Source organism: Lemur catta, chromosome 15 (assembly GCF_020740605.2).
Source record: "Lemur catta isolate mLemCat1 chromosome 15, mLemCat1.pri, whole genome shotgun sequence".
Lineage (NCBI taxonomy): Eukaryota > Metazoa > Chordata > Mammalia > Primates > Lemuridae > Lemur > Lemur catta.
Window position 1 is genome coordinate 4,510,918 of NC_059142.1, and position 12,077 is coordinate 4,522,994.

Here is a 12,077-nt window from a genome sequence, read left to right on the forward strand (position 1 = left end):
AAATACAGAAATAAAAATCTATGATATCAAAATATCTCATTTAGAAATATGGAAGATTTTAATTTTCTTCTTTTGCTTGTCTATGTTGTCAACCGCAAGCAACATTTATTTGTCTTTGGAGATAGAAAAGGAGAGTTTTAAAAAATGATGCTGTAGATAAATAATGACATGGAGATCCATGTATAATATTTGAACAGGAGAAAGAAGGTTATAAGTCAGCAGTATGATCTCAAATATGTTATTAATTATGTATTTAAATATAAACACTATTTATTTATCTTTGTAATATAAACATTACATGTTACCTATCTATGTAAATGAATATTATATATAGTCATGGCAAAAACGACTAGAATATATGAGGAAATGTTGACAAACCTCAGTGATTATTTCTGGGTATTGTGCTAATGAATGATTTTGAGATTTTTTTTCAGGAGTTTGTGTGTATGTTTTCTCTGTTTTCCAAAATTTATGTCATGCAAATGTTTTTCATTTGTAATACAAAAAAAACAGTTCTTTAAAAAAAATAGTGATCTTTGAGATACCACAGGACCCCCTGGAATTTGAGCAGTGCCCCGCTTTTCAGCACATCCAGCGTCCACGCCTCTGTCCGCCTGGACCCCTTGTGGCATAGGTAAAGAGCTTCCCAGTCCTGCTGACTTGTCATAAGTTCTGCACATCTCCTTTCTTTGTCTCCACTGCCATGTCTCCAATTCAGACTGTCATTGCTCAAGCATTGCTTTCATCAAGCCACTTCCCTGCTCAGTGACCACAGTGCCCCGGCCCTGCCCCTGGAGTTGAAACCCCTGCCCCACCTCTTCGGGCAGCTCACCTGCTACATTTCCTCAGACACACCTGCCTTATGAATTGCAGTCAAACTGATCTGCCTACTATTGTTTCAAGTGCACTCTGTCTCTCTCTACCTCTGTTTTTTCTCAAACTACCCCAACCACCTCAAACCCAAGGACTTTTCCCCGTCCCACTGTGGATCCTTTAAGGCAGGGGTCCCCAACCTATGGTGAGTTGTATAACTATTTCATTATATATTACAATGCAATAAGAATAGAAAGTGCACAATAAATGTAATGCACTTGAATCATCCCAAAACCATCCCCCCTCCTTCCGTGGAAAAATTGTCTTCCATGAAAACAGTCCCTGGTGCCAAAAAGGTTGGGGACCACTGCTAAGGCATAGCCGGGAAACTACCTTGTTTGTGATTCCCCACCGTCTAAGAGAAAATGCAGTCCCCCTATCCAGCCCATTCATATCCACACAAAATACCAAGAATCATACCCACCATCATTTTTGCTTTCTCTATTAGACTGATTACATTTGTCTGTATCCTTCCCATAATCCCAATGCCTAGTAAATAGCAAAAAACTAAGGTACAGGCACAAACAAAAGGCAAACAAAGACAGGAGGTTGGTACATTCCTATCAAGATAATCCTTTAATAAGTGAATATATTAGCACTCCGTTCCAATGCTCAGACATCGCCCTGGTTCATATCTAACTTAGGAGTCTCAAAGTCGCTCTCAGTGGGGTCCCTAGCAGAAGCCCACCAGCCGGAGGGTGCTGGGGAAGCTCTTGCGCATGCTCATGCACTTCTCCTGGTCGATGTACAGGGTGTTGGCTTTGACGGCCAGGTCATGCTCCAGGGTGGCCTTGGTGTGGACCAGCGACTGCAAAGTGTCCTCTGCATCCCTCAGGCGCTGCTGCAGGGTCTGGATGGTGTCATCAACCTCATATACCTCATTAACAAGGCTGTGTGAAGGAATAAGCATGAATAGTTAGCAGAGGTCACACTCCTGCAGCTGAATTAAGGGCACATGTGGTTGCTGAGCTCCTACTGGAGATGTGGCTGCTGTGCTTGGTGGCACGTGGAGCCCTGGCAGCAGACGGGTTATATACACCTTTATATAGCAAAGGAAGCAATACTTGTGTATGATTCCAGTGTCATGCCAGGGCCACATCCCTTAACTACACCTCATAATCCAAAGGGCAGAGTAAGCATATTCTTGGGACACCTGCAAATTTTCATACACATATATTTATGTGTATGCCCTTGTATATGTATATTAAATATTATATTTTAAGAGCAGGAGGAAAAATGTTTAAACGTTTGCTATTTTTTAAATAGTAAAAATGAAAAAAAAATAAAAACAAAACTTAGCTGGATATTTTTTCATTTATTTGTCATTGAAAATTATTTTTACAGTTGGGAAGAGAGAGACATCAACTTTTTTCCAGCAGCTAGAATTCAGCCCAATCTGTTAACACATCCTGGTGGGGGCAGTTAATAGGGCTCTCCTCAAAGTCCAATGTCCTTCCTCCCAGCAGTGCCCCAGAGTAATGCCTCCTGGTCCCAGAGTAAACATATTTGTTGTTGTCAAAAACTTAATACAACATTAAAATGATAACATGAGAAATCAGCTACATAAACCGTAAGCCGCAGTTCTAATTGTGTTGTGATGATGAAAAACATGATGCACATTTTTCGTTAAGACAGAAAGGAATAAAAGGTATCATTTCATGGCAAAATCCGGCATCTCCTTTTCAAATCATTTTAATCGATATTGTTTTAATTGTCATGTCTTTCACTATTAGTGGGCCTTTCCTAAATGTCTGTTGGCCATTTGGCATTTCTTCCGTGAACTGCTGCTCCCTGTCCTTGCTCACTTTTCTGCTGGGGTATTACCAATTATTTTCATTTTCTGCCTAGAGCTCTTTCAATGTTGGGCATATTGATTTTTTTGGTCTGTTATGCTTGTGGCAAACATTTTCCCTAATTTGTTGTTTGCCTTTTAATTTTGTTTATGATATAAGATTTCAATGTTTATTAAAGTAAATCTTTCTTTTCCTTTGCAATTTCTTCCATTGTGTTTATATTTAGAAAGTCTTTCTCTTCCCAAAGAGCACTTAAGCTAGGGCTCCTTTTACCCACTGATTTGGCCAGTAACATCCAATGGATGTGACCAAGCGGCACTCAAGAGAAATAACAGGAAGCAGGTTGTGAAAAGATAATAATAATGATAGTAATAATAGCAACTCATTTATTGACTACTTTACCATACAAATATATGTACATACTATTCTAAGTGCCTTACATTATCAATTTAATCTTCAAAACAACACCACGAAGTAGATACTGTGATTATCCCCATGCAACAGAAGAGGCACCAGGAGCTGAAGTAACTCTCCTTACAGTTTACTGGGAGCCCCCACCAGCTGCTTTGAATTACCCGGCTGCGCCCCTGACTCCACTCGGTGGAAAACACAACTCCAGGTATGACAGGTTTTAACCAGTGATGCGAAGCTAAAGTTTTCTTTACTTTGGGGTTCATTTATCAGCAGATGGCGGGTACATGAAATTAATTAAAATACACAGACATACAAAGAGAACAGTAACAATGAACAAATGCGGATACAGATATTCTTGGAGATATAAAAGGATTTCGTGATTATAGGAAAATACCCAGACCATGTTAAAATCATTATACCACAGCAGTTTTATAGCTTCACAGAACTGTGCAACTGGAAGATGGATGCGAGAGAGGTCGTCATGCCCAGCTTCCCTGTTTACAGACCAGGAAACCGAGCCCTGCAGGTTGATGAGCTGCCCTGTCCACTGGCACACGCCCGCATGTGCTTGTAAGCCCTGCCTGGTTGTCCAGGGAGCTCAGAAGGAAATTTGGAGCCTCTGTGCCCATAATGAGGAGCTGAGTCCCATTTCCTGCCCCCATCCTCTCAGGTCCTTGTGACAAAAGGACAGAAGCACAGACGCGGGAGTCGGTATCAGCACACTGGACTCCTCAGCTCATCAGCTCATTCCTGTCTGTCATCCCCAGACGATGCACAGGACGCCCAATACAATCTGAATTTCAGATGAACAAGTAATTTTTAGCATAAGCACTTTTTAATGGTGGTAATACACACTATCATAAAATGTAGCATGTTAACCATTTACGTGGACAGTCCAGGGCGTTAAGTGCATTCACATGGCTGTGCAACCACCACCACCCTCCCCCCACAAAACTCCTTTCATGTTGCAAAACTGAAACTCTGAACCCATTAAACAACATCGCCCCATTTCCCCCACACCCGGCCCCTGGCAACCATCGTTCTGCTCTCTGTCCCTACGAACTTAACTACTCCAGGAACCTCAAGTAAGTGGAACCCTATAGCTTTTGTCCTTTGTGACTGGCTTCTGTCCCTGAGCCTAATGTCCTCACAGTTCATCCCTGTTGTAGCACATGTCAGAATTTCCTTCCGTTTTAATCACTGAATCATATTCATTATGCGTATTTTTACTCAGCATAGGTATTTTTAGTGTAAGTATTCCATGCAATACTTGGGATATACTTATGCAAAAACATTATTCATCGATTATCTGAAATTCAAATTTAGCTACTGTCCGGTGTTTTAATTTGCCAAATCTGGCAGCCCTACGACAGATGCCAGCACTGTGTCAGGCACGAAGTGGGCTCCCGCAGAATGTCAGGGCGCCGCACGCTGTAAGAATTCTACTCAAACCCCCTCGTGTTCTCCGTTCCCCCAAGGACAAAGCGTGAGTGTTTTTAAGGAGAGGCACCAAATGTCAGCTGTTTGGCTGAGTGCGGGGAGGAGACAGCAGGAAAACAGACTCTCTTTTTGTACTCCATATAGATCTGTATTATTGGAATATATTTTATAATCAGAATGTATCCCTATCTTCTTATGAAATTAAACAAACAAAAAAAAAGCTTTTAGAAAAAAAATAAACAAGATGAAAAATATGACCTAAAGATAAAAAGGAATGTTCTTACTGAGTAGTGTTATGGGAGAACAAAAGGCAAAAATACTAATGTCTAATGATGATGTATACTATGCAAGCAATATTTTTTTAAAAAGAATTTATAACTGGCCATGGGAAAAGAAATTAACAATATAAAGTTGGTTGAAAAAGTCAGGATCTAAAACTTTCTCTGCAGCATGATCACAATTTTGTTAACGTGCCTTGTGGCAAATACAATAAAATGATACCATCGGTTATCCCTGGATGGCAGAGAGAATCCAAGTCTTTGTTTTTTATTTCATTTTCTAGATTTTCTAAATTTTCTTCCACGAACAGATACTACTCTTAAGGCCAAAAAGAAAATAAATAAATATTTTTCAAAAAGTAGACACAATTTTGAAAGACTTAACTCTTTTTGACCTTTTACGGGGGTTACGTGAACAGTCCAACTGCTCAAACCATCAGCACCAGGGCAAACGTCTCCACATCTCGCTCGGAGAGCTCAGCGCTCAAATGGAGCCAGCTTGGAAACTCTTCGGGGCCAGTCCGCCGTGCCCGCCTCCTTGCCCACCCTTGCAAGTGGACACACTGGCCAGTGGCTGGCCCCGGGCTCTGAGGCTGGCAAGCACTGCCATCCCAGGCCACCTGCACGTCCCATCTCAGGCGATGATGACATCACCCCGCAGATGTTGGAATCAGAAACCTTCTGATCATCGTTGACCCCGCCCCTTCCTCCTGTCTCTACATCCCTAAATCGTAAAATCCTGTCTTCCAAAGGGCCACACCACACACCATTGAGCCCTCCCCTCTCTGCTCTGCAGACACATCCTTAGATGAGCTTACACCTTCTCTGACCTCAAGGCTGTCACTCTTACTGTCCCCTCAGCTCAGAATGTTCTTAACCTCCATTTCATCCCTCTGATTGATGCCACCCTCAAATCCCAGGTGAACTGACACCTCCGTGGGAGTCCCTCCCTCAACTCTGGGCTGGCTGCTGCCCGATGTTGTGTGTTCCAAGAGGACCGAGCCCTCTGTAGCACTCAAGCGCTTACGACTGCCTGCTCATGGCGTCTGCCCTGCAGACTGCCAACCCCACGGAAGCAGCGTCCACCAGAGGCGGCCTTGCTCAAGGTTGTGTCTGCAGTTCCTCCTACAAAAAATACAGGTGTGCAAAACATACTTATTGCGTGAAGACCAACTTCCATGCCCTAGGTGAAGGAGGTGGTCTTGGGAGGTAGGGAATTGCCAAGATCTGAGTCCACAGGACCCACCCAGAATAAGAATCAGACCCAAGCGGATATAAAGGAAGCAAAGGCCCGAAGGAGCGCAGCGCAATCCGCTCCTAAGCCACCTGCAGACGGCCTGAGAGGAGGAAAGTGCCAGGAAAGGCCCCACGCAGGCTCGGTGGAGCAACCCCAGGCAGCTGGAACGTATCCCACCGTGCTCTCCTTTCATCTTACAAACCGTACGGCTTTCTCCCTTCCAGCGGGGAGGGAAGGAATTAAAACTTACGTGCTGAAGTTTCACTTGGTCTGGGGGTAGTAAACACAAAATCTGAGAACTCATCTGAAAGCATATTTTTTGGTGGTTGTTTAGATCAAGTTGGATTACAAAGAAAGCCCTTTTTAAAGATCCCAGGATATAAAATATCCCTAGCAAAGAAACAGATCTCCGGCGAGGCTGCTGCAGATGTCTGGTAATGAGTTTTCCGACAGCAGGTTGTTTATAATCACGCCGGGCCTGCCTCTCGTCTCCCGCCCTCCCTGGCTTTAGAAGAACCCCCGAACCCCAACGTGGGAAACAGAGCAGGATGATGTATGAGTCTTTTTGCCTTGCAGCCAAATACTAGTCTGGTGGAAAGTTTATCTGGGAAGGAGTGCTTGAAAATATACATGTTAAAATATCAATGTTTGAAAATAAGAATTCAAGATTACGCAGAATGCAGGCAGCGAGAGCCCTTGTTTTCAAACTGCTGTGTGAACAGGGCTGAGGAACACTCCACTCCCCCTGCTTTAGCTACTGGAGACGGATTCCCGAAGGCCACATTTCACTCCTAGTTTCCCTGCTCTTGGCTGATTGCAGAGAGCTATTCTGCTGAAGCTACTCATTTGTTTTTGGAATTACAGAACTGAAAAACATTTTACATTCAAATACAAATAAAGCTACCACAGTTATTTCTTTTTTTTTTTTAAGTATCAAGATTATTTAAGTAAAGCAGAGGCTGGTCTGGCCTGCCACCAAAGATGCCAAGAATGTTTAGAATCACTTTTGAAAGAACCCGTTTAGAACATTGTAAATGAAAATAAAAGTCTTGAAAGGAAAACAGCAATTTTTCTCAGTTCTCACTCCCCTGAGTTTATGATCTTTATTTTTTCTTAATCTAGGCATCCAAAGGGTTGCATTCAGAATGATCCATTTGAGAAGCAAAATAATCCCCTCCCCCAATAATAATCCTAAATATTTTTGGCCAGGATATTTTAATAAGAAATCTTGACAGTAACAAAAGTAGGTTTTGTCCTAAAGTCAATAAAGGAGCAGAGGAAATAGACATAGTATGAAGTTGACAGGAAGTACAAGAAAAGCAAACTCTGTTTAGCCAGGAAAGGGAAAAAAAGAGCAAAAGTCATTCAGCTTCTCAGAAGCGGCTGTGAATGCCTCATTGTTTGATAACTCCAAAGTCATATCAGACCACTACTCAAAACCCTTTTAAAAAGCAACATTGTGCCTGTTTAATGGCAGCCTGAACAATTTATGTGTTCCTCTCTCTACTTTTGATGACTCTGCAGAAAGTTTTGGAGAATGAAAATGTCAACTCAGCTTCTCCTAATAATATTTGCACAAAATCACAATTCACCATCTAATCCTAAGGGGCCAAATGGCTGTGCTCTCACTGCTGGCTTCTTCTGAAGCAGAGCGACACCCCAGGCTGGCTGCCCAGGGGGCTGCCTAGCCTCAGGAGTAGAGCACAGCCTAACCCTGAACAGTGAGCTGTTCACCAGAGGGGCTCTATGGATCCCACTTTGAGAAACGTGCAGCCTGGGTGACATCCTATATAACTATGGCCCAGACGACAGCTGCACTGGGAGAAATGCAGCTAATCCGGGAAAGGAAGGCCGTTTTTAAACATTCTAAAGCACGCTTCCTAGCACCCGACACAGACATGCGGGGTGTGTTGCAATGATGCTCTCCTCTGTGAACCTCGGTTTCATGCTCCATGTGAGAGAGATGAGAATGCAGCCCTGACTCTGCCAACTCGCTTACATGGGCCTCGAGGAGGTCAAGCGGGATCAGGAACATGGCAGGCAGTGGTAAAGAGTTATGCAACGTAAAAGACAGGCAGAAGTGGATAGCTGGCTCAGTGGAAGAGAGCTCCGCGGTGAGACAGCAAGGACTCCAACCGTGGCTCTCTTACCACCAGGTGTGACCCGGGCCGAGCCACTCAACCCACTCCTGCCTCAGTTTCCTCATTTATATTTATGAGATACTATAAAGTGCTTAGGATAGAGCCCAACACAGAGTAAGATCAAGAAATGGCCAGGTGCAGTGGCTTATGCCTGTTATCTCAGCACTTTGGGAGGCCGAGGTAGGAGGACTGCTTATGTGGCCAAGACTTTTGAGATCAGCCTGGGAAACATGGAAAGACCCCATCTCTACAGAAAAAATAATTTTTTAAAAATCAGCCACTCACAATGGTGGTATCCCCCTGTAGTCCCAGCTACTAGGGAGGCTGGGGCAGGAGGATCACTTGAGCCCAAGACTTTGAGGCTGCAGTGAGCTATGATCACACCACTGCACTCCAGTCTGGGCAACAGAGTGAGACCCTGTGTCTCAGAAAAAAAAAAACCAATAAGACATGGTAGCAGCTATTATTACCCCTGCTTTTATTATCACCATCACTGTCATTGTCTTTATTATTATCATAATTGTTGGCCTCACAAGGAACCCCCTTTCCTTTTGCTCCAGGAAATCCACGGTTTCAAACCCCCACTTGTTTCTTTGATGGAGCCCAAAGAAGTCTTATCCTTAGGATAAATCCTTCCAGATGCTCAGGGAATTCTACCATGAAACCAGGTAGAAGACAAGGCGAGTGGTGTCTCCCTGCCACAGGAGAAAGGACGTGGAGTCCGAACACTGCCCCTTGGTTCCTCCAGCCGCTGTCAGCTGGATTCGCTTCTGCACGGAGCATTTCGTGACCTAAGAACAGCACTGACGAAACCCACAAAGAAAAGGCAGACCGGCAGATATTGGGAAATTGGAAATGAAGCCAGAATGTGGCAGGGGTTGGCGGGGGTGGATCTTGGCCAGTTCCTTAGGAGCCCATCCTAAAAGAAATCTTCAAAGTTATAATAACAATATCATGTAGTGCTTAGTAGATAAACTGTGGCGTTAGATTCCTCCTGTGAGTGTATGTGGGAGCTGTACTTGATGAAAACCATCTGGTTTTGATTTCTACTGAGAACAAAACACGCTGAAATGAGCTTAAATGAGGCCCTCGGGGGTCTCAGGGGGTCATGGGGATGGCCTCAATGACAGGAGCAGATAACCAACCGCCAGGAGGGGCCACAGAGAGCAAACGAGCGTGGGGGGCAGTGGAGTTGCACGGAAAGGCCCTTTCCCATCGAGTGCCCCACCCGGAGAAACACACGGACGCCGCAAACTCTGCTGCTTGCAGAGAGGTGGTCTGGCAACCAGAGGTGCCAAGGAAGGGCACGGGAACCCGAACACCACCTTGGCCTCGCCGATTGAGCCAAATGTTTAGTAACACTGTTAGTGTATGGTGTCGATAGCCTTTCCTTTCTTTAAGATTGATGATAAAATATATGTAACATAATGTTTACACTTTACCCTTTGCTAAGCGTGCAGGTCAGTGGCGTTAACTATCAACACGTTCACGCTGCTGTGCAGCCATCGCCACCATCCCTTCCCAGGACTTGTTCGTCACCCCAAACTGAAACCCATACCCATCGCTAGCACTTTCAAAGAAGGCTCCCACACGACGTGCTTTGGCAGAAAGCATCTCTAGGAAGAGCCCAGAGCTGCAGTCGGGCCCTTGCCTCCCCCAGCCGCCCCGCCTTACCGCAGCTGAGCTGTGTCCCGGCAGAGCTCTATGTTCGGCCTCCTCGTACGCTCGTCCAGTCTGGTCTGAGCCACCTTCAGGAAGGCGGTCTTGTCCCGGATGGCCTTCTTGATAGATTCTATGGTCATTTCAGTCTGGAAAATCTCCTGCAGGGTCTGTGACAAAGAGAAGCAATTGCCTGAGGCCTTGGTGCTGTCCCTTTGGTAACCCGCATCCCGCCTCTTGCCTGCCCATCGGGTGCCAGCACAGGCCTAGCCCTCCCGGATGAGGACGTCACTCACTGAGAGCCTTGTTCCTTGCCAGCCCTGCCCCAGGGCACCTGCAGTGTCACGTGGCAGTTGGCACAGACCCGCTCTGGAGAGCTGATGGCAGCCTCTCTCCCCAGCTCTAGGTTCAGTGGCCTCGGTAGCTTGAAATCGGCCAGGGTGGGAGAATTTACACCACAGAAATTGGCAGATGCTACAAATTGGGGCTCCCCCACCACACCCCAGATCACTCATTGTTAATTAGGTACCAGCACACATCGCTGTGTGACTCTCACAGAAGTGGCCACGAAGTCTGAGCACACCGACCACTCTCCTCACCTCGGCGTGTCCTTGTGTCTCAGTCTCCGGCTCTCTCTTCCTACCAGCTTAAGAGAGTCGTCTTCCCCTAGGGGGGATCTTCCCTGAAGCTCAGCAGGTTCAAGCTTCAGGGGGCCTCACTTGCAAGGGAGGAGCACCAGCAGTTTTGTGTTCCTGGGTTTGTATTCTTTTTTTGTAAAAGAGGCTCCCCCTAAATTGCATAAATGTGGATCCCACCCCGGTTCCTCCTCCTTTTCCTCCTCTGCAGAAAGATTCCCTGCCCCATGCTGTGAAGCCCTCATTCTCCCAGGGCCTTGATCTCTGCACTCCCATTGCCACGTCCTCCCGTTACTGCCCCTCTTCCTCAGTTCCTGTCCTGGGGCCTGGAGACACACTCAAGGATCACCAAATTTTTTGTAAACCTCATGCTTTTACTACCACTCACTCACCCAGTCCCAGCTGGGTCCTCTCCAATCCCTCTCTCATGTCAACTGCCAGATGTACTTGCCATGGCTGTGCCCCTCTGTCCACTTCCCACCCACCAGCCTCCCGGTGGCCCCGTATTCTGTCTCTGGCCCTGGTTGTTCTCATGGAACTGCACTCTGAAAGCCCACACGGGGGCCTCTCTGACACCTCTCTCTCCTTTAAACCCTCAACTTGCTCATTTCCTCTGGCCACCTGCCGTCCTGACTCCTTGCCTTTCTAGCTACTCCTCATTCACCTCCAGTGTAAGGTTTTGTCCTTGGGCAACTTCTCTGCCACATCCTTTCTCCGCTACAGACACCTCATGTAACCACACAGACTTAGCACTCACTTGTGTAATCCAGGCACTCTTAAATCTGTCACTTAAGCTTTGACCTCTCTCTCAAGCTTTCAACAACCCACTAAAAATTATTACACTGATCCTACCCCCAAGGCCTTCTTCAGATGTCACCCAACCCAGGACTCCATCCCTGTCTCTTGCCCATGGAAACAACTGCTCCTTCTATGAGAGGATGTTAACGTCTTTGTTTTTGTTTTTGTTTTTTTGAGACAGAGTCTCACTTTGTTGCCCGGGCTAGAGTGAGTGCCGTGGCGTCAGCCTAGCTCACAGCAACCTCAAACTCCTGGGCTCAAGCTATCCTCCTGCCTCAGCCTCCCTAGTAGCTGGGACTACAGGCATGCGCCACCATGCCCGGCTAATTTTTTCTATATATATTTTTAGTTGGCCAGATAATTTTTATTTCTATTTTTTAGTAGAGACGGGGTCTCGCTCAGGCTGGTCTCAAACTCCTGACCTCGAGCGATCCACCCGCCTCGGACTCCCAGAGTGCTAGGATTACAGGCGTGAGCCACCGCGCCCGGCCTGATGTTAACGTTTTATCTGTGTTTCCAAAGGGTTCTTTCTGCAGCTTTCTGACTGCAACTTGCCTTTTCCTATGTGCAAGTCTTGTCTCATTTTAAGACACGTGAAGGCAGGGTCAGTGTGACATTCACGTGTTTACACCCCCAAGTGCCAGAAACAGAGCCCCGAATGTACTTGTTATGGGCTGAATCATGCCCCCTCCTCCAAAAATTCATATGTTGAAGTTCTAACCCCTACTGCCTCAGAATGTGACCACATTTGGAGATAGGGTCTCTGCAGATGTGATTAAGTTAAAATGAGTTCATTAGAGTGGCTCCTG

At 45.8% G+C, this 12,077-nt stretch overlaps 1 protein-coding gene across 2 annotated transcripts in view; it reads right to left on the minus strand.

Annotated features, from left to right (window-relative positions):
- Positions 1–1,422: 1,422 nt before the first annotated feature.
- The window catches only part of TEKT3 (tektin 3), a 37,464-nt gene continuing 26,809 nt past the window's right edge, over positions 1,423–12,077 (minus strand). For both annotated transcript variants that reach the window (XM_045525172.1, XM_045525173.1), the window contains 2 exons: positions 9,851–10,005; positions 1,423–1,763 (listed from right to left, as the gene is read on the minus strand). In XM_045525172.1, coding sequence (XP_045381128.1) covers positions 1,547–1,763; positions 9,851–10,005 — 372 coding nt within the window. In that variant the 3' untranslated portion in view covers positions 1,423–1,546. The remainder of the gene's footprint in view (positions 1,764–9,850; positions 10,006–12,077) is intronic.